This window comes from Orbicella franksi, chromosome 9, assembly GCF_964199315.1.
Source record: "Orbicella franksi chromosome 9, jaOrbFran1.1, whole genome shotgun sequence".
NCBI lineage: Eukaryota > Metazoa > Cnidaria > Anthozoa > Scleractinia > Merulinidae > Orbicella > Orbicella franksi.
Window position 1 is genome coordinate 12,489,980 of NC_138153.1, and position 23,470 is coordinate 12,513,449.

General features: G+C 42.0%; 2 protein-coding genes across 2 annotated transcripts in view; both read right to left on the minus strand.

The window, feature by feature from the left end:
* The window catches only part of LOC145498069 (uncharacterized), a 215,076-nt gene that overhangs the window by 45,205 nt on the left and 146,401 nt on the right, over nucleotides 1-23,470 (minus strand). The window lies entirely within an intron of this gene.
* On the minus strand, nucleotides 1,986-23,467 carry LOC145498048 (uncharacterized). The gene is made up of 5 exons (XM_081477927.1): nucleotides 23,050-23,467; nucleotides 13,699-14,892; nucleotide 13,289; nucleotides 2,780-2,922; nucleotides 1,986-2,695 (listed from the first exon to the last, which is right to left on the minus strand). Exons 2-5 carry the CDS (start codon nucleotides 14,598-14,600, stop codon nucleotides 1,996-1,998), a joined length of 1,746 nt encoding a protein of 581 aa, XP_081334053.1. The 5' UTR covers nucleotides 14,601-14,892; nucleotides 23,050-23,467; the 3' UTR covers nucleotides 1,986-1,995.

Sequence of the window (23,470 nt, forward strand, 5' to 3'; positions counted from 1 at the left end):
AACGTTTTGACCACCAAAAATGTGAATGTTGAAGTATATACGGTATAGCCTAAAGGGCTACAAAAATTAGACAACTAGAATACTTGTGCTGGCGACCAACAGTGTAAAAACTTCGAAGCCAGCCGGCCCCAAAGTCGTGCCATGTGCAGCATGCATGATTGCATGTTGATTGCTCCGTTTGTACCTCATTTCGCCGCGCGGAAAACAAAGCTGCGCATTGACCTCTATAGATATATTCCATTAACGAGGTGTTTCGGCTCGAATGTCAGTCTTCTCTCGACCGAGCATGTTCAGGGTAAACAAGAGAAAAACGTCAAAGAATCATTTGCAATTCGCGTACTAATCATATCAACCACTAACATGGTATTTATTGCTTTAGCCATAACAAATATCTCATCAACAAAACGAACTGATAAATATAATGTAGTAGTCACAAAAAATGTGTTAGCATCGCCTGTTCAAAGATCGACCACTTTAAAATTTCAAGGATTACAGCGCTTTTCATCTTCAGTGAAACCCAACTGATCTAGTTACATCCAGGAATAAACCAAACTACCATTACATGCAAATAACCCATAAAACACTTCTCGTGTAGAAACATACTAAATAACGCTACTTTAGGGACGAAGTTTTCATTCGATATTTTGGCTCCTAAATAACTCATCCACGGTGCAACATAACGTACTTTTCAATTCAATTGCCAAGTAAATAAAGTTAATTAAAGTGAGTGAGTTACCTCGGACAATGACATTTGCTTGCAAAACTAACAACTTAACTGTCTAAGTTTCAAAACTCAGCAGACACTAGTAGGGAGTTTAAGAAACCCAAGACGGCGACGGCAACGGCAACGGCAACGGCAACGTCGCTAAACAAAAGGTTTAACAAGAGTAGAACAGTGGCTGCGCATGACCCCTATAATTCTTGGCACATTTCCTTGCCGTCCTATGCCTGAAATGACCAAATTCTGCGTTGTCCAGGGAACGTGAACCACGACGGGAATTTTTTTTTTTAATTTTTATTTCAAACGTTTCACCCTGTCCCAGATTCAGTTTCCTGATAGTTTTGACACAAAGAAACAAAGTAAAATGACTTTAGAGTATCGCAAGATTCGTATTTAAAATATAAAATCATTTTTTAATCGACGTTGTCCTCGACGTCGCGTCCTGGTTTCTTAAACTCCCTATTATCAAGTTAAGATGAGGCAACCTCGCACGGATTGATAAATAAAACCACAAAGGCTTCTCACTATAAAGCTATACAATATAACCTTTCGGTACAAGTCCTTTGAGACCCTGACATTCAACCACATTAATAGTCTGTGTATTTCTGCTTGCATAGTGGGTGGCTCATATTTCAAAGCAACAACATTATTTTCACTCTGACTTAAAAAATACCGTCAGAGCGACTACCAGTTTAGCCCCGGCCACTACGCAGTTGCTCTTTTGGGATCGTTACGCAAGATTGGAAGAATGCGTGACGAACAAACAGATCGTACGGGTAGGAGGCTATCACCAGTTTGATCACCTGAAACATTGGTGACAAAATTGAAAAAAAGAGTATTCAGGTTTACTAAACTTTTGTCCAGAAACACTCAGTCCAACCGCGGGATAAACGAAAAAGAGCTCACAGATCACCGTGTAAAGACAACACGAGATTCCCAACTAACCAGTCAGTCAGTTCTGAAGATAATTAACGTGTAGTAATTACATTACATCTCGCTTTGTGCATTAAGCTTATTGTAACTTAAATTCGATTGCTTTCAGCGATAATAGATCACATACTGGGTCTCTTCTCGGGAAGTCAGGTTTGCTGCAGGTTCAGAGAATTTCTATTTCCTACCGCTATTAGCACTCTCGATTTCGCGTTTTCCAAAGTTAATCGACTTTCCTCCAACACTAACGTTAGCAGAACAAATTATGTCCTACCGAACCTGCAGCGCGGTGAAAAAAGGCGAAGACAGCTTAAACATTAATAAGGCTTATGTAAGTGTCGTTTTTATCTCATATGATCATCGTAATGTTTCATGAGACATGTCTCGAGGCTAAATTCCTCCTGACAAATCCAACAGGTGAGGCTTTCAACTTGGCTTAAATTATTTTCAGTCAAAGAAACCAACACAATAGACTCTTTGCTACCTCGAGTTGTTGACGGCTCCTGGTGTTTTCTTAGTTTTAGGTGCTGATCTTGCTGCTTGTGTTTTAACGAACTGTCTACTGCATGTTTTTCTTCATGTCGTTTGCAATTTGATGACAGGCTAAAGCACTTCCTACAATGCTTGCATAAATACGGCCTTACTCCTGTGTGAGTTCGTTCATGTTTCTTGCAATTTCCTAATTGGCTAAAGCACTTCTTACAATGCCTGCATGTATACGGCTTCACTCCTGTGTGAGTTCGTTCATGTTCCTTGCAATTTCCTAATTGGCTAAAGCACTTCTTACAACGCTTGCATATATACGGCTTCACTCCTGTGTGAGTTCGTTCATGTTGCTTCCAATTTCCTGAGTGGTTAAAGCACTTCTTACAATACTTGCATGTATACGGCTTCACTCCAGTGTGAGTTCGTTCATGTTGCTTGCAAGTTGATGATTGGCTAAAGCACTTCTTACAATGCTTGCATGAATACGGCTTCACTCCAGTGTGAGTTCGTTCATGTTGCTTGCAGTTTGATGACCGATAAAAGCATTTCTTACAATGTCTGCATGAATACGGCTTCACTCCAGTGTGAGTTCGTTCATGTTCCTTGCAATTTCCTAATTGGCTAAAGCACTTCTTACAATACTTGCATGAATACGGCTTCACTCCAGTGTGAGTTCGTTCATGTCTCACACAATGTGATGACCGACTAAAGCACTTCTTACAATGCTGGCATGTATAGGGTTTCTCTCCTGTGTGAGTTCGTTCATGTTGCTTATAAGCTGACAACTGGTCAAACAACTGACCACAACGCTTGCATCCGTGTGCCTTTCCTCGGATCTTTGTTGCCATATTTATTAGAACAAGGTTTGATTGGCTTATATTCTATTCCGCCCTACGTCCAGCTTTTTTCTTTGCTAATCCAGACAGTCGACTTGATTCCCTTTCAAAACACTTTGTCACCTCAGTTTCTTTCCAGACTGATGTCTCTACCGTGTATTCCTAACGAAATGATCAAACTAGTGAGACAATCTCAGATAGTGCAGAGTTCAGTGTTTAGCTAAGGCATAGTAGTCACACAGGTCCACATCCCTGCCCCCCTCACTCCCACTTCGTATTTACCTTGGTACCCAGGGCTTTTCCCTTGCAGAATATGAACGGACAGACACCTTGATAAGACATAATCAGCAATAACTTAAAATTACTGTTTGCAAAGACAGCTTTTAAATTTTGCTCTGGTATTTGCGTTGATTTTCGTTTATTTCAAATTTCGTAATACGTTGAAGTAGCAAACGTGACAATTTACTTTTCAGACCAACATTTGTATTTTGATACTTTTGTTTTCCTCGCAGGGCGTTTGTGTAATGTAATCTCGAATGAAATCTAATATATAGCCGGCCCGCTAACTAATCTGCGCATGCATTTAGAAAAAATAGTTTTGTCCTAAAGAAAATAGAACCACAAGGAAAGCGAGAGGTTTTCTTAAGGTAATTCATCTGAAATAAAAGTGACAACAGATTTTTGTTCAAACTTTGACCACTGAATATTTGTCGTATGATAACTTCAATTTTGAAATTAAAAGGGGGGGGGGGTGCCCATGCTCATTAAGGAGCGGTGAAGCATTGAAAATGCCCCATTTTTGGATTATTTAATGCTTATTATAAGAACGCATTCCCAGTAATTGTAACGTCTTTGTAAGCCTGGACTCAGAAGAACACGCATTAAACTACAGTCAATACATTGTGTCGGACCACAAATAAACGTTGAAGTTTGATTCAGACAGAAAGCTAAATCCTTGATTAAAAATTTGAACCAAATTTCTTGACGTGGTTACCGACTGCAAAATAGAGAAGACCACAGTGTATTTGCTATTTTTCATATTTATTCAATTTTCAGCAACAGAAATTAGATCAGTCTTTTCACACAAAGCTTATGATTAGTTGATTACAACGACTGGAAAAAAAATTGGGGTTCCCATGCTCGTTGGTGAGCTAGAGCCATTTTTCAACTGACAGAGCTCAATATCGAGGCAAATCCGTCATGTTTTCAATATGCGCGTGCACAAGCGCGCGCTAATGACGCCATAAATTATGCGCAATAGGGATGCGCAATGCAAATGCGAGGAATGACCTTAAACAAATATACAGCTTTGTGATGTTTTCTACAAAGTAAGGTTTTAGGTATGTAACATGAAACCCTTATTTTCTCGAAAACAGATGGAAGATGTGCTTTTTTGTGTGGCTTACGCGAAGTGTTTAGCCACACTATGCCATGAGCTGATTTATTTATTGATTTGTCTACAAGAATCAGTCACGCGGTCTTGTGTCGTACAACGCACTAGCCATTATGGTCTCTAGTTTTCTCTACTTTTAGTTTTAAGTCGTTTTAATTTTAGCTCGGTGCTCAAACTGCGAGGCTATTTAGGAAACACACCTTGTAGCGGCCGGCGACTCTCGAGCGAACTAGAGGTGTCGTGAGCCGGTGAAGACGACTTTTAAAGATAGGACTACTTTACGGGCTGACGAAATAAAGCACGCTGATGTGTAGGACAAATTGATTTATTTCCTTGACACCAATTGCGATAATCGTTGTTTAGCCGTAAACTGAAATTTGATTAAAAATAAAGCATAAGCTACTAAAGAAACAGTTCTTCTTGCGAGCATTGAGGTCCACGTGATACTTATGTACTTAACTTACACTAAACTGCGACGAAACTAGAAAACTAACCTAAACCTTATGACTGCAGGGCAGTAGAAAACAGCAAGTCTATATACGGAATTGCAATAACTAATAAGATACGATCGATAAGAAAACTAACTGAGAATTCCGTGGAAACTAACTATTAAAAGGTAAAGACAACACTTACATATCAGTCCTACGCTTGCCTCTAAAGGTAGACTGCTTTGGCTTCACTAGGCGGTCACTTTTAACTTCTTCAACTTAGGTGACTTGCGTTCGTGGTGAAAGCGAGGATACAACTGACAAATCTAATAGCTACGTGCACGTACAGAAACTATAAGGCTGAATTGTTCCTTTGATTAGAACGGAACTACGTAATACTGCGGTAAGACTACAATAGATCATTGAGCGTTCATCACACACCTGATTGGCGAATTTAAAAGATGTAATAACATTCAAAGTTTAATTTGGTAGTTAATCAAATATGAAAAACCTTGTTCCTGCATGGATTTTCAGAGCGCAATTCGTGAGGAAAGAGGACGAAAAATTCTAACTGTCCGGCGCTTTGAAAGAGCTTTCCAAAGAGACCTATTTCGCTTTCATCCATCAGCACTTTTCGAGAAGCGACTTTAGAGATGGTTAGAATGCAATTCCTGTCAGCAGCCATAGCCCCTAATGTGAATCAGTCATGCAGAGAAATGACAAGACTAATTTTCCAAGTAAACTTAGGATAAGGGACTGGCGAAAAAGTAAGAGGGGTGAAGCGCAGAAAATTAAAATTAAACGTCTGGCCAACTGTTCCAGTGGTTCAAGACTTGAATTATTTGTCATAAAATGGGATGACCTACCCCCATGAGAACCTGAAAATTGAACGACCCAGGCCGTACCAGCGGCCAAGAAACTGATGACCCACCTCCTCTCTGCTGCGGCCCAACCCCCACCCCCCAAGACTTTTTGATCAGTCCCTGAACACAAAGAGGACAATTATTCTGCCCAACGCTTTGAAAATACTTTCCAAAGAGACCTCTCTCGATTCAAACGATGCGGCAGTTCCGGAGAAGCAGCTTTTATCGCCGTGGACCTGCAAACCTTGGGAAAAAAAACACAGAACTTTGAAAATAAATATTCAAAAATTTGCATCGGGATTTTTCGGAGCGAAAGTTCTAAGAAATAAGAAACAAATATTTTAGCTGTCCTGCGCTTTGAAATTTCTTTAGAAAGAGATGCTTTTCGCTTCAATCAGTTGAGTACTTTCTTTCGAGTAGGTCTGAAATACGAGTCTTGGCGATCATGGCGCTTTGTTTTAAAAATCATTCATGCATGGCATGACACGACTTCTATTTTAACTTCGGAGAAGCACCTGTATAAAAATGATTTCCAATCCTAACAGTGCGGTAGTTTAAAAAAAAACAAAAAAAAAAAAAAAAAACTAACTCATCTTTCTCTCTTAACCCACTAGATTTTCAATTTCCGATTTTGGTGGACGCGACCCGTTGGGCAAGGCTGCGCGATGATGGGACCGCGACTAAAAATAACTTTGACAGCGTGACGCGAAGCTTAAAATACATTGAAAAAGATTATCATGGGACAAGGGCATGTGTTCTCTCAGGATCATAATCTCTGTCGAAAGCTAGTCATCTGTTCTTTTTGACTCTAAACTCATGAATCACAGCTTCTTCAGGGCAGTTTTAGGTCTTATAGAGTGACTTGAATTCGAATGCTCTTGTAAATACGCCTTTCAACGAGTCTAAACTAAGTCTAGACTAAGAAATAGATGAATCAAGCATCTCCATAATTGACTGATAATTACATTTATAACACCACCGATTCAAAGACACTGTGCTTAAAAGTCGAGAACCAAAGGTCTGATATCAAAAGAAATCGTTTTTGATGTGGGTTGCATGGTGGTCTGATGGTAAGTGAGCTGGACTATGGATCAAGCAGTCTGGGTTCTAGCCCGGGCTGAAATCATTGTGTTATGTGTTTGGGCAAAACAGTGTCTCACAGTGCCTTTCTTTATCCAAGTGTAAAAGTGGGTACGAGAAATTACCAGGGGTAGGTCACCCAATTGATCAACTGGTCATAGTACGACAATAGGCTGATTTAGCAAGAGAACGGGAACGTCACTTGACGACGGCGCGCACAGTACAAATACCCAAATATGGTCAGATGACGACTGCAGGGCGCGCGGAATAACCTGGATTCTGTTCTAATTTGACCATATTTGGGTTTTTGTACTGTGCGCACCGTCGTCAAGTGACGTTCCCGTTCTCTGGCTAAATCAGCCTAATAACAGCTCAGGACTGTAGAACTCAAAAGAAGTGATAATGAACTTAATTTCGTAAATGGCTCATAAGAGGTAAAGTCTGTATGTGAGCCAAGTGGCCCATCAGGCCGATGCTTATTCCAGTTTCTGTAGCATGAAGCGACTAGGAGTATTTCTACTCCCCTCTGGATGGAATGCTAGTCCATTGCCGGGCTACCCCAGCATAAAGGTCACCGGTACCCATTTATAGAAACACGGTAAAACCAACAAGCGGCATGGAGAGACAAAGATGGGGAAAATTAAAATTAAAAATTAATTGCATGTGGGTTAACTTGAAAAAGAGTGGCCCAACTCTTTTCAAGTTTATCTAAGTCAAATTGCATGAAACAGTGTTCCAGGTAAGTGAGGGGTCTCGAGTAAACCAAACAAGGCCACCTACATGACCTAACAAATTTATAAAAATTTATAATGATTACTGACCCGTTGGAATTCCATATGGACACCATATTGACAATTTTTAACAAAAAAAAAAAAAAAGATTGTAACAACAACATTCATCTTCACTACACATCATTCCTACAATGTGACCAGTTACTTGAATAGCTTTATGACACTGTACCCTGTAGATAACCCTTATCCACTCGCAGTTGTTTTTGTCATAACAAACTACTAAAATAAGCAACAAGAATTGTTTTGCTTACAACTATTGTTTAAACACTAATTGTGTAGTGGTACATGCTAAATATACTAGTTTTCAAATAAAAAAGGCTTGACCATAATTTGATCTCTTATAAAGCAGGAAACTGGCTGTGAGAGAGCAGCTGGGAAAGAAGTGTTAAGTAAAACACAATCCACAGAGGAGCAGTTTCTCCAGCTTCTCTAGTGCTCTCTTCAATTCCTTGAAGGCTTTAAAACAGAAAAAAGCACGATGAAGGTCTTTTTTTTTTCTTTTCCTTGATAAAAGCTTTACACCTTCTTCAAAAATGGGCTGCAAACATTCTTACTCTTAGGTCTCTTAGATCGTACACAACTGCATTAATACAGTATTTTGGTTCAAAAATTCTTCAATACAAAGACACAGCATCTAAGGTGTCCCCTTGTTAACTGTTTAGTAGAGATGTGCTGTGTTTCTTTTGACTTGTGAAAACAAAACAAGTTCTGTAACTGCACATGCCAAAAATGGCTGATGATGGCATAAGCATTTGCCATCATTTGTAAGCTGCATACATAATTTGTACTCTCACACAGCACACTGTTTAAACTAATGGGAGCACTGTTACATTTTTATTTCAGTCAATGTAAAATGAAGACTGCAGACTGGGGATAGGACAAAGACTGAGGGTAAAATGCAGACTGTAGACCAGGGGTAAAATGCTGACTGCAAACCCCAGACTATTAAACTATATGGTGTTACGGTCAGTGTAAAACACAGACTACAGACTACAAACTGAGAGTGAAATGCATACTGTAAACCAGGGGTAAAAAGCAGACTTTATCATTGTGAGGTAACCATAAAAAGGCTAACCAGAGGGTTATTGAGTCTAACTGAAATGACATTCAGGCTAACCAGAGTGCAGACTTTCACTGCAATTAGCCTGAGTAACCCTGTTACAGTTAGCACTCAATCATGGAAATAATACTATATATACTTAAAATGTCTGTAGTCTGTAGTGTGCATTTTACCCGTGGCTGCAGTCTGCATTTTGCCCTCAGTTTGCATTTCACTCCCTGGTCTGCAGTCTGCAATTTGCAGTCTGTGTTTTACACTGACCATATGGCTTTACCTTTTCAATTATCACAAGCTTACCAGTAAATTACCATTAACATGGGAGACGTGGTGGCCTCATGGTTAGTGCGCTCATTCCCGGAGTGAGCTGTCTGGGTTCAAGCCCTGGCCAGGGACACCGTGTTGTGTTCTTGGGCAAGACACTTAACCCTCACAGTGCCTCTCTCCACCCAGGAGTATAAATGGGTACTGGCAAATTGTTGGGGAAGCCTAACAAATTGCGGGGAGTGACCTGCGATGGACTAGCATCCCATCCACGGGGAGTGGAAATATGCCTAGCTGCTTCATGCTACAGAAACCGAAATAAGCTCCTTCCGCTATGAGCCATTTGGCTCCAAGGCTTCATTCCCTTACCATTAGGATGCTAGCCTAAGCATTATTCAGGCTAACCTGAGGAATATTTAACCAAACTAAAGCACTAATCAAGCTACCAGGAGTGCAGACTTCACTTTGATTACCCTGAATAACACCTGGGTTACCCTGTTTATGGTTAGTACTTGATCATGGAAATAACAAGAGATGTGTCTGCAGTCTGCAGTCTGTATTTTACCCCTGGTCTGCAGTCTGCAGTCCGCAGTCTTTTCATTACATTAAATGATTTATATTTTATTATATATGGCATAAAATCAATAGTGACTATAACAGTTCAAAACATTTGATCAATGTATTTGATAGCTTTTTCAAAAGACAATCGCATTGCTCTAATTTGTTGTAACTGCAAGTTTTATTCCCTTAAGTCATGGGGGGGAAACGAGGACAGAGAATACAGAGACTGTACTTTGGGTTCACCTTCCAGCACGAACTACTGTCCATGGTATATTCTGTATTATACAACATAGCCACTATCTTTTGCTGTATTCAGTGAGGTGGAAAGAGGTGAGGCTGTGTTCTATAGCTTAGCCGAACATGAAAAAGGCATTCTTATAGACTCTCTTACCTTAATAAACCAGCGACGAGGTTTTCGACTGTATAGGTCACTGTGACACCGCCATCATGGTGATTACACTAGACCCCAGTCTCACGATCACTCTGGGAATGATGACAGTTTGGCAGCATTTCAAGGAGGGAACAGGACTGGGTTAAATGCGTTGCAGCGAAATCTACCCCAATTTCAGTGACAGTTAGCCACTTCAAGGCGCTCAGCTAGTTGGGGCGCAGCGCGGAAAAACAGCGGAGGGAAAAAGAAGAGAGAGAGTCTTGGTGCGAGGAGCGAAAGAGTCATTATTGGCGCTAAACGTCTGGAAAATTGACCGTGCGCTAGACTCGATGCCTCATGACAATCAGAGTATTAAATGCTGCTGATTGAAGTGCAGAATGTGTGCCTTGCTTTTTGTTGTTGAATTTTTTTCTAACTTCCAAACTTTATTATCAACATGAATAAGGAGATCAAGATTCATTCACGCGCGGACTTCTATGGGTATACGGTCACGTCGTTCCAAGTCACTTCGTTCCAAGCACAGCCGGCCCAAGCTCTCAATGTTATCCTTTTTTTTCCCCTTTTTATGCGAACGTTAAGGCTAACGTGACATATGGCATGTACTATTACATAACGACCGAATTTGACCGCGCGAAACATGACTCTCTCCTTGCAGCATATGGAGGTGTTGTGTTACAACGGTTTGAATTTATAAAGGTTTGTATGGGAATGCAACGGCTTTGCTTGAAAAGCCAATTATTCTTATATTTTGTGAATAAAATCTACTTACCCTGTTGCTGTGTTATATTCTTTGTTGTGTGCCAGCTCCTCGGGGCCGATCTAACGCGATTTCGGCGAGTTATCGTTCTGTGGGTTTCCACTACTAAAAGAAAGACAAGGCCGGACACTGATTTCCGGAGTGCCCGCCGCTCGAAGCGAATAAATCCAATTTGGTCACACACAACTTTTCCACGGGTAAAAACATGGAGTAATATAAAGCAAAACATAGATATAATGCAACCTATTATGAAAAAATATCATGCAGCTCGTCTTCATTAGAGGATTATATGACTGGCAGGAAAACGCCGTGGTCAGACGAGACGAAATATTGAGAGCCAATTGCAAATAATCACCTTTGACTTTTGTCTTCGGTTTGGATTAGAACAGCAGTAGTTTCCCACTTACATAATTTTTCAGAATCCTTGTAGAGAGGGTAAGAATGTGAGCTGATACTGTCAAACCAGTAGTTAATTTGCTGGAGGAGATTTGGAAGGATGTAAGCTTCAAATTATTTAATGAAGTGATTTTACTAAAACCTCTCTGGGGGAGCCAAGGTGAACGTAGACAACAAGGCCAATTGAAATGGACGCTCCGTCGACCCTACTACGTTTTAGAAACGATGCGTTCTCGAAAGCTCGTCAAACGCTTCGTATCCACTCCACCGTTTCCGCATCGCTTTCGTAATCCGCATCAAAACGCTCGAAAACGCTGATACCCAATACAACCGTCACTTTCGAATCCGCATACGTATGAATGACTACAGCGATTAAAAACTCATTATAGCGTGCACAGGACCTGGAACTCGAGAACAAACATATCCTGCGAAAACTGGAAACTATTACAAGCGAATACGCTCTCAATCCATTGAAACGTTTTGATCACCAAAAATGTGAATGTTGAAGTATAAACGGTATAGCCTAAAGGGCTACAAAAATTAGACAACTAGAATACTTGTGCTGGCGACCAACAGTGTAAAAACTTCGAAGCCAGCCGGCCCCAAAGTCGTGCCATGTGCAGCATGCATGATTGCATGTTGATTGCTCCGTTTGTACCTCATTTCGCCGCGCGGAAAACAAAGCTGCGCATTGACCTCTATAGATATATTCCATTAACGAGGTGTTTCGGCTCGAATGTCAGTCTTCTCTCGACCGAGCATGTTCAGGGTAAACAAGAGAAAAACGTCAAAGAATCATTTGCAATTCGCGTACTAATCATATCAACCACTAACATGGTATTTATTGCTTTAGCCATAACAAATATCTCATCAACAAAACGAACTGATAAATATAATGTAGTAGTCACAAAAAATGTGTTAGCATCGCCTGTTCAAAGATCGACCACTTTAAAATTTCAAGGATTACAGCGCTTTTCATCTTCAGTGAAACCCAACTGATCTAGTTACATCCAGGAATAAACCAAACTACCATTACATGCAAATAACCCATAAAACACTTCTCGTGTAGAAACATACTAAATAACGCTACTTTAGGGACGAAGTTTTCATTCGATATTTTGGCTCCTAAATAACTCATCCACGGTGCAACATAACGTACTTTTCAATTCAATTGCCAAGTAAATAAAGTTAATTAAAGTGAGTGAGTTACCTCGGACAATGACATTTGCTTGCAAAACTAACAACTTAACTGTCTAAGTTTCAAAACTCAGCAGACACTAGTAGGGAGTTTAAGAAACCCAAGACGGCGACGGCAACGGCAACGTCGCTAAACAAAAGGTTTAACAAGAGTAGAACAGTGGCTGCGCATGACCGCTATAATTCTTGGCACATTTCCTTGCCGTCCTATGCCTGAATTGACCAATTTCTGCGTTGTCCAGGGAACGTGAACCGCGACGGCAATTTTTTTTTTTAATTTTAATTTCAAACGTTTCGCCCTGTCCCAGATTCAGTTTCCTGATAGTTTTGACACAAAGAAACAAAGTAAAATGACTTTAGAGTATCGCAAGATTCGTATTTAAAATATAAAATCATTTTTTAATCGACGTTGTCCTCGACGTCGCGTCCTGGTTTCTTAAACCCCCTATTATCAAGTTAAGATGAGGCAACCTCGCACGGATTGATAAATAAAACCACAAAGGCTTCTCACTATAAAGCTATACAATAAAACCTTTCGGTACAAGTCCTTTGAGACCCTGACATTCAACCACATTAATAGTCTGTGTATTTCTTCTTGCATAGTGGGTGGCTCATATTTCAAAGCAACAACGTTATTTTCACTCTGACTTAAAAAATACCGTCAGAGCGACTACCAGTTTAGCCCCGGCCCCTACGCAGTTGCTCTTTTGGGATCGTTACGCAAGATTGCAAGAATGCGTGACGAACAAACAGATCGTACGGGTAGGAGGCTATCACCAGTTTTATCACCTGAAACATTGGTGACAAAATTGAAAAAAAGAGTAATCAGGTTTACTAAACTTTTGTCCACAAACACTCAGTCCAACCGCGGGATAAACGAAATAGAACTTACAGATCACCGTGTAAAGACAACACGAGATTCCCAACTAACCAGTCAGTCAGTTCTGAAGACAATTAACGTGTAGTAACTACATTACATCTCGCTTTGTGCATTAAGCTTATTGTAACTTGAAATTTTGTTATTGTAACTTAAATTCGATTGCTTTCAGCGATAATAGATCACATACTGGGTCTCTTCTCAGGAAGTCAGGTTTGCTGCAGGTTCAGAGAATTTCTATTTCCTACCGCTATTAGCACTCTCGATTTCGCGTTTTCAAAAGTTAATCGACTTTCCTCCAACACTAACATTAGCAGAACAAATTATGTCCTAGCGAACCTACAGCGCGGAGAAAAAAGGCGAAGACAAAGTTTTATAGCTTAAACATTAATAAGGCTGACATAAGAGTCGTTTTTATCTCATATGATCATCGTAATGTTTCATGAGACCTGTCTCGAGGCTAAATTCTTCCTGACAAATCCAACAGGTGAGGCTTTCAACTTGGCTTAAATTATTTTCAGTCAAAGAAACCAACACACTAGAATCTTTGCTACCTCGAGTTGTTGACGGCTCCTGGTGTTTTCTTAGTTTTAGGTGCTGATCTTGCTGCTTGTGTTTTAACGAACTGTCTGCGGCGTGTTTTTCTTCATGTTTCTTGCAATTTGATGACTGGCTAAAGCACTTCTTACAATGCTTGCATGAATACGGCCTTACTCCTGTGTGAGTTCGTTCATGTTTCTTGCAATTTCCTAATTGGCTAAAACACTTCTTACAATGCTTGCATGTATACGGCTTCACTCCTGTGTGAGTTCGTTCATGTTTCTTGCAATTTCCTAATTGGCTAAAGCACTTCTTACAACGCTTGCATATATACGGCTTCACTCCTGTGTGAGTTCGTTCATGTTGCTTCCAATTTCCTGAGTGGTTAAAGCACTTCTTACAATACTTGCATGTATACGGCTTCACTCCAGTGTGAGTTCGTTCATGTTGCTTGCAAGTTGATGATTGGCTAAAGCACTTCTTACAATGCTTGCATGAATACGGCTTTACTCCTGTGTGAGTGCGTTCATGTTCCTTGCAATCTGATGACCGATAAAAGCACTTCTTACAATGTCTGCATGAATACGGCTTCACTCCAGTGTGAGTTCGTTCATGTTGCTTGCAATTTCCTAATAGGCTAAAGCACTTCTTACAATGCTTGCATGAATACGGCTTCACTCCAGTGTGAGTTCGTTCATGTTGCTTGCAATTTCCTAATTGGCTAAAGCACTTCATACAATGCTTGCATGAATACGGCTTCACTCCAGTGTGAGTTCGTTCATGTCTCACACAATCTGATGACTGACTAAAGCACTTGTTGCAATGCTGGCATGTATACGGTTTCTCTCCTGTGTGAGTTCGTTCATGTTCCTTCCAATGTGATGACTGACTAAAGAACTTCTTACAATGCTTGCATGAATACGGCTTCTCTCCTGTGTGAGTTCGTTCGTGTTGCTTATAAGCTGACAACTGGTCAAACAACTGACTACAACGCTTGTGTCGGTGTGCCTTTCCTCGGATCTTTGTTGCCATATTTATTAGAGCAAGGTTTGATTGGCTTATGTTCTTTTCCACCCCACGTCCAGCTTTTTTCTTTGCTAATCCAGACAGTCGACTTGATTCCCTTTCAAAACACTTTGTCACCTCAGTTTCTTTCCAGACTGATGCCTCTACCGTGTATTCCTAACGAAATGATCAAACTAGTGAGGTAATCTCAGACAGTGCAGAGTTCAATGTTTAGCTCAGGCATAGTAGTTTCACAGGTCCACATCCCTGCCCGCCTCACTCCCACTTCGTATTCACCTTGGTACCCAGGGCTTTTCCCCTAGTAGAATATGAACGGACAGACACCTTGATAAGACATAATCAACAATAACTTAAAATTACTGTTTGCAAAGACAGCTTTTAAATTTTGCTCTGGTATTTGCGTTGATGTTCGTTTATTTCAAATTTAGTAATACGTTGAAGTAGCAAACTTTTGTTTTCCTCGAAAAGGTATGTAACATGAAACCCTTATTTTCTCGAAAAACCCATGGAAGATGTTCTTTGTGTGGCTTACACGAAGTGTTTAGCCACAATATGCCATGAGCTGATTTATTTATTGATTTGTCTACAAGAATCAGTCACGCGGTCTTGTGTCGTACAACGCACCAGCCATTATGGTCTCTAGTTTTCTCTACTTTTAGTTTTAAAGGTAAGTCGTTTTAATTTTAGCTCGGTGCTCAAACTGCGAGGCTATTTCAGGAAACACACCTGATTGGCGAATTTAAATGATGTAATAACATTCAAAGTTTAAATTAGTAGTTAATCAGATATGAAAAACCTTGTTCCTGCATGGATTTTCAGAGCGCAATTCGTAAGGAAAGACGACGAAAAATTCTAACTGTCCGGCGCTTTGCAAGAGCTTTCCAAAGAGACCTATTTCGCTTTCATCCATAAGTACTTTTTGAGAAGCGACTTTAGAGGCGGTTAGAACGCAATTCCTGTCAGCAGCCATAGCGCCTAATGTGAATCAGTCATGCAGAGAAATGACAATACTAATTTTCGAAGTAAACTTAGACTAAGGGACTGGCCAAAAAGTAAGAGAGGTGAAGCCCAGAAAATTAAAATTAAACGTCTGGCCAACTGTTCCAGTAGTTGAAGACTTGAATTATTTGTCATAAAATAGGATGACCCACCCCCATAAGAAGCTGAAAATTGAACGACCCAAGCCGTACCAGCGGCTAAAAAACTGATGACCAACCCCCTCTCTGCTGCGGCCCAACCCCCACCCCCAAGACTTTTTGGTCAGTCCCTGAACACCTAGAAGACAATTATTCTGCCCAACGCTTTGAAAATACTTTCCAAAGAGACCTCTCTCGATCCAAACGATACGGCAGTTCCGAACAAGCAGCTTTTTATCGCCGTGGACCTGCAAACCTTGGAAAATATTACACAGAACTTTGAAAATAAATATTCAAAAATTTGCACCGGGATTTTTCGCAGCGAAAGTTCTAAAAAATAAGAAACAAATATTTTAGCTGTTCTGCGCTTTGAAATGTCTTTAGAAAGAGATGCTTTTCGCTTCAATCAGTTGAGTACTTTCTTTCGAGTAGGTTTGAAATAAGAGTCTTGGCGATCATGGCGCTTTGTGTTTTAAAAATCATTCATGCATGGGAATGACACGACTTCTATTTTAACTTCGGATAAGCAGCTATAAGATAGTTTTTCTGCCCAGCGCTTCAAAAGTGTTTTCCAATGCTAACAGTGCGGTAGTTTAAAAAAAAAAACTAACTCATCTTTTTCTCTTAACCCGCTAGATTTTCAATTTCGGATTTAGGTGGACGCGACCCGTTGGGCAAAACTGCGCGATCACGGGACCGCGACTAAAAATAACTTTGACAGCGAGACGCGAAGCTTAAAATACAGTGAAAAAGATTATCATCGGACAAGGGCATGTGTTCTCTCAGGATCATAATCTCTGTCGAAAGCTAGTCATCTGTTCTTTTTGACGCTAAACTCGTGAATCACAGCTTCTTCAGGGCAGTTTTAGGTCTTATAGAGTGACTTGTGTTCGAATGCTCTTGTAAATACGCCTTTCAACAAGTCTAGACTATGTCGAGGAAAAGGTTGTTGTTATTCATCGTGGTAGATGCAATGATAAAGTGTATTATCGTTTTGTCTCACTTGTCTCACTTGAGATGTAGATCGCGACGTTTCGACTGCTTACTGCTAGTCTTCTTCAGGCGATAAGGTCGACTGATTGCACCGTATCATTTATATCACAAAGGCCGGCTGTGATTGGTGCATTTCGATCCTCCTATTGTTCCATTGTTCCGGCGAGTAGCTGTTCCCTCAGTGGTCCGCTGTTGTACCGTTCTCCTGTTGTTGTATTTCTTGATCGTGGGTATCCATGCTTCAGGAATTTCAATTCCACTGTCCCTGTTGATGTTGTTAGGTTGAAGTCTTATGTGAATAGCTTCCTTGACCCTACGTGTGTACCAGTGAGGATCTCGATCAATAAACTTGACCTCATTCCAGATAGGATAGTGGCCGGTCTCGTGGGTGTGTTCAGAAACGGCGGAGGTCTGGGTACGGGCGAGTCGTATATCCCTGTCGTGTTCTTTGATCCTCTCCTGCATAAATCTCCCTGTTTCCCCGATGTAGACTTTGCCGCACTCACAGGGAATCCTGTAGACAACACCATCCTGTTTAGCCGGGTTGACGGTGTCCTTTGGTCGCACCAAGTGTGACCGAAGTGTCGTGTCGGACTTAAAGACGGTGCGAATGCCTTGTTGTTCTAGGCAGCGGCGGAGAGACTCCGAAACTCCTTGGACATAAGGTAAAACGGCGGTGGATTTAAATTGACCAGAAATATGGGCGCACAGCCCTAAGGTTGATTCGTCGACATGAGCCTTGCTCACGCAAGCTCGCACGCTATACCAACCATCTCACCTTTCTCACAAGGTGTATTAAGAACCACATTGTTCCAAGAGATCTGCAAGTTCGGCCGCCAGTTCCCACCAGAGGCGCACGCAGAGTCGCTGAACTAGCATCCATGAGATTCCTGAGGGAAAGAATCAGACTGACGCAGAGAGCCAAGGCAGATACGAAGAAAGAAGCCGAATCAACAGCACAGAGCATAACATCTGCTCTTTCTGCGGATGACGCTGCAGAGGTACTCGACAAGGTTAAATCCACTACCCAGCGAGTCTTTAATACCACCAAAGACCGTCAACAGCGCAAGTTTGAGAAACTTTTGCGAGAGAAACAGTCTTCTGTTTCTCCTACAACTTTTGTTGACAAAACAAAGTGGGTTATCAACTTGTCATCCAGGACCCTTAACGAAGCTGAGGTGTCCTTACTGAAGAAAGGTCTAAATTTCGCCGTGACTCCTACGAGCGTCCCAGCCACCGAGATCATCGCCAAGATTGAGTCAACAGTCAGGCCACTGGATGCGGAGCGAGCAGACACAGTCAGGAGATCCGTCAACACCATCCTTCAACAGGCACAGCCACCCACGCCCAACATCACGAGGGAACAGCAGGAGGCTCTTAAAAGCTTAAAAGAGGACAACTCCATCATGGTCCTTCCGGCCGACAAAGGACGCGCCAGCGTAATCCTGGACGCTGACACATACCACGCGAAAATGTCAGCGCTAATTAATTCCGGACCGTACCAGCTGCTCAACAAAGATCCGACAGACCGCTTGACCCGGAAGCTATCTGAGAAGCTGCTAACCCTGAAACGGAGTGGACAGATATCAGAGGCGGTTTATAATAAGATCAGACCCCGACACAAACAACCACCAAGGATCTATGGTTTGCCGAAGATCCACAAGGCCGACACACCGCTTAGGCCAATTGTGTCGTGTGTCAACACCTTTGCATACGACCTGTCTACTTTCTTGGCTAACGTATTATCTCCTCTTGCAGGTAACTCGAACTTCACAGTGAAGAACTCAACTGACTTCGCCTCCACCATCGCCAGTGAAGAGATCCAGGACCACGAGATCATGGTGTCTTTCGACGTAGAGTCACTGTTTACCAACGTACCGATCGAGGGCGCCGTACAAGCCGCGCTACAAAAAATGGAGAACGACGCAGGCCTGGCTGACCGCACGACACTTACACCAGTTCAAATCGCGGACCTCTTGAATTTCGTATTAAGATCTACGTACTTCCAGTACAACGGATCGATTTACGAACAACGAGATGGCACAGCCATGGGGAGCCCTGTATCCGCGGTTATTGCTAATCTCTACATGGAGATATTTGAAGAACAAGCAATAGAGTCCGCACCTTACAAGCCTAAGATCTGGAAACGCTACGTAGATGATACTTTCACCATCCTGGATCGGGATAGAGTTGACGTCTTCCTGCAACACCTGAACAGTCAACAACCATCAATCCGTTTCACCATGGAGATCGAGAACAACAACAAGATGGCCTTTCTCGACACGTCAGTTTACAGAGAACCTCATGGCCGCCTTACCACCAGTGTCTACGGGAAACCAACACATACTGATCAGTACCTAGCGTATGATTCACACCACCCTCAGTCAGTAAAGCGCGGTATTGTGAAGTGTCTGTACGACCGGGCTAAACGTCTCGTCACCAAACCATCAGTAATCGCTGGAGAGAAGAAACATCTGTCATCTGTACTTGTTTCTAACGGATATCCCTCCTCTTTTGTACAGAAGATCACAAAGACACGAACAACCCCAAGAAGAGAGCCTGTCGCGGAATTTAAATCCACCGCCGTTTTATCTTATGTCCAAGGAGTTTCGGAGTCTCTCCGCCGCTGCCTAGAACAACAAGGCATTCGCACCGTCTTTAAGTCCGACACGACACTTCGGTCACACTTGGTGCGACCAAAGGACACCGTCAACCCGGCTAAACAAGATGGTGTTGTCTACAGGATTCCCTGTGAGTGCGGCAAAGTCTACATCGGGGAAACAGGGAGATCTATGCAGGAGAGGATCAAAGAACACGACAGGGATATACGACTCGCCCGTACCCAGACCTCCGCCGTTTCTGAACACACCCACGAGACCGGCCACTATCCTATCTGGAATGAGGTCAAGTTTATTGATCGAGATCCTCACTGGTACACACGTAGGGTCAAGGAAGCTATTCACATAAGACTTCAACCTAACAACATCAACAGGGACAGTGGAATTGAAATTCCTGAAGCATGGATACCCACGATCAAGAAACACAACAACAGGAGAACGGTACAACAGCGGACCACTGAGGGAACAGCTACTCGCCGGAACAATGGAACAATAGGAGGATCGAAATGCACCAATCACAGCCGACCTTTGTGATATAAATGATACGGTGCAATCAGTCGACCTTATCGCCTGAAGAAGACTAGCAGTAAGCAGTCGAAACGTCGCGATCTACATCTCAAGTGACTACATCGTGAGACAAAACGATAATACACTTTATTATTAAGTCTAGACTAAGTCTAGACTAAGAAATAGATGAATCAAGCATCTCCATAATTGACTGATAATTACATTTATAACACCACCGATTCAAAGACACTGTGCTTGAAAGTTGATGTGGGTTGCATAGTGGTCTAATGGTAAGTAAGCTGGACTATGGTTCAAGCAGTCTGGGTTCCAGCCCAGGCTGAAATCATTGTGTTATGTGTTTAGGCAAAACAGTTTCGTGTCAGTCTCACAGTGCCTTTCTTTATCCAAGTGCAAAAGTGGGTACGAGAAATTACCAGGGCTAGGTCACCCAATGTTTAGGCTTATGACTGATCAACTGGTCATAGTACGACAATAACTGCTCAAGACTGTAGAACTCAAAAGATGTGATAATTAATTTATTTTCGTAAAAGTCTGTATGTGATCCAAGTGGCCCATCAGGCCGATGCTTATTCCGGTTTCTGTAGCATGAAACGACTAGGAGTATTTCTACTCACCCCCTGGATGGGATGCTAGTCCATTGCAGGGCTATCCCAGCATAAAGGTCACTGGTACCCATTTATACACCTGGGTGGAGAGAGGCACTGTGAAAGTAAAGCGTCTTGCCCAAGAACACGACGCAATACCCCCGGCCAGAGCTTGAACCCAGACCACTGGATCGGGAGACAAGCATAATAACCATGAGCACCTCCCAGATGGCTCATGATCGTATCAAATCGATCAATACATAGACATGGATCTTAAACACTAACTGTGTAGTGGCACATGCTAAATATACTAGTTTACAAATAAAAAAGGTAAAGTCTGCAAGCAAGCCAAGTGGCCCACCAGGCCAGAGCTTATCCCGGTTTCTGTAGCATGAAGCGACTAGGAGTATTTCTACTCCCCCCTGGATGGGATGCTAGTCCATCGCAGGGTTATCCCCAGCATTAAGTTTGCCGGTACCCATTTATACACCTGAATGGAGAGAGACACTGTGAGAGTAAAGTGTCTTGCCCCAGAACACAACACAATCTCCCCGGCCAGGGCTCTAACCCGGACCGCTCGATCGGGAGACGAGTGAACTAACCATGAGGCCACTGCGCCTCCCTATATAAAAAAGGCTTGACCATAATTTGATCTCTTATGAAGCAGGAAACTGGCTGTGAGAGAGCAGCTGGGAAAGAAGTGTTAAGTAAAACACAATCCACAGAGGAGCATTTTCTCCAGCTTCTCTATTGCTCTCTTCAATTCCTAGAAGGTTTTGAAACAGAAACAAGCACGATCAATCCCTTATTTTTTATTATTTTGCTTGATAATAAAGCTTTACACCTTTTTCAAAAATGGGCCACGAACATTCTTACTCTTAGGTCTCTTAGATCGTACACAACTGCATTAATACAGTACTTTGGTTCAAAAATTCTTCAATACAAAGACACAGCATCTCAGGTGTCCCCTTGTTAACTGTTTAGTAGAGATGTGCTGTGTTTCTTTTGACTTCTGAAAACAAAGCAAGTTCTGTAACTGCACATGCCAAAAATGGCTGATGATGGCATGAGCATTTGTCATTATTTGTAAGCTGCATACATAATTTGTATTCTCACACAGCACACTGTTTAAACTAATAGGAGCACTGTTACATTTTTATTGCAGTCAAAGTAAAATGAAGACTGCAGACCGGGGATAGAACAAAGACTGAGGGTAAAATGCAGACTGCAGACCAGGGGTAAAATGCTGACTGCAAACCCCAGACTATTAAACTACATGGTGTTACATTCAGTGTAAAACACAGACTACAGACTGCAGAACGAGGCTAAAATGCAAACTGAGAGTAAAATGCATACTGTAAACCAGAGGTAAAATGCAGACTTCATCATTGAGAGCAAACCATAAACAGGCTAAATGGAGCATTATTGAGTCTAACTGAAGTGATATTCAGGCTAACTAGAGTGCAGACTTTCACTGCAATTAGCCGGAATAACCATGTTACAGTTAGCACTCAATCATGGAAATAACACTATATATACTTAAAATGTCTGTAGTCTGCAGTGTGCATTTTACCCCTGGCTGCAGTCTGCATTTTGCCCTCAGTTTGCATTTCACTCCCTGGTCTGCAGTCTGTGTTTTACACTGACAATATGGCTTCACCATTTCAATTATCGCGAGCTTACCATTAAATTACCATTAACATGGAAGGAGCGGTGGCCTCATGGTTAGTGCGCTCATTCCTGCAGCGAGCTGACTGGGTTCAAGCCCTGGCCAGGGACTGCGTGTTGTGTTCTTGGGCAAGACACTTAACCCTCACAGTGCCTCTCTCCACCCAGGAGTATAAATGGGTACCAGCAAATTGTTGGGTAAGCCTAACAAATTGCGGGGGACTGACCTGCGATGGACTAGCATCCCATCCAAGGGGAGTGGAAATACTCCTAGCCGCTTCATGCTACAGAAACCGAAATAAGCTCCTTCCACTACGAGCCATTCGGCTCCAAGGCTTCACTTTCTTACCATTAACATACTAGCCTAAGCATTATTCAGGCTAACCTGAGTAATATTTAACCAAACTAAAGCACTAATCAAGCTACCAGGAGTGCAGACTTTCACTTTGATTACCCTGATTAACACCTGGGTTAGCCTGTTTATGGTTAGTACTTGATAATGGAAATAACAAGAGATATGTCTGCAGTCTGCAGTCTGCATTTTACCCCTGGTCTGCAGTCTGCAGTCCGCAGTCTTTTCATTACATTAAATGGTTTATATTTTATCATATATGGCATAAAATCAATAGTGACTATAACAGTTCAAAACATTTGATCAATGTGTTTGATAGCTTTTTCAAAAGACAATCGCATTGCTCTAATTTATTGTAACTGCAAGTTCTATTCCCTTAAATCATGGGGAAAAAACGAGGACAGAAAATACAGAGACTTTGTGTCCACCTTCCAGCACGAACTACCGTCCATGGTATATTCTGTATTATACAACATAGCCACTATCTTTTGCGGTATTCAGTGAGGTGGAAAGAGGTGAGGCTGTGTTCTATAGCTTAGCTGGACATGAAAAAAGCATTCTTATAGACTCTCTTACCTTTATAAACCAGCGACGAGGTCTTCGACTGTATAGATCACTGTGACACCGCCATCATGGTGATAACACTAGACCCCAGTCTCTCGATCACTCTGGGAATGATGACAATTTGGCAGCATTTCAAGGAGGGAACAGGACTGGGTTAAATACGTTGCAGCGACATCTACCCCAACTTCAGTGACAGTTAGCCACTTCAAGGCGCTCAGCTAGTTGGGGCGCAGCGCGGAAAAACAGCGGAGGGAAAAAAAGAGAGAGAGAGTCTTGGTGCGAGGAGCGAAAGAGTCATTCGCGCTAAACGCCTGGAAAATTGACCGTGCGCTAGGCCCGATGCCTCATGACAATCAGAGTATAAATGTTGCTGATTGAAGTGCAGAATGTGTGCCTTGCTTTTTGTTGTTGAATTTTTTTCTAACTTCCAAAG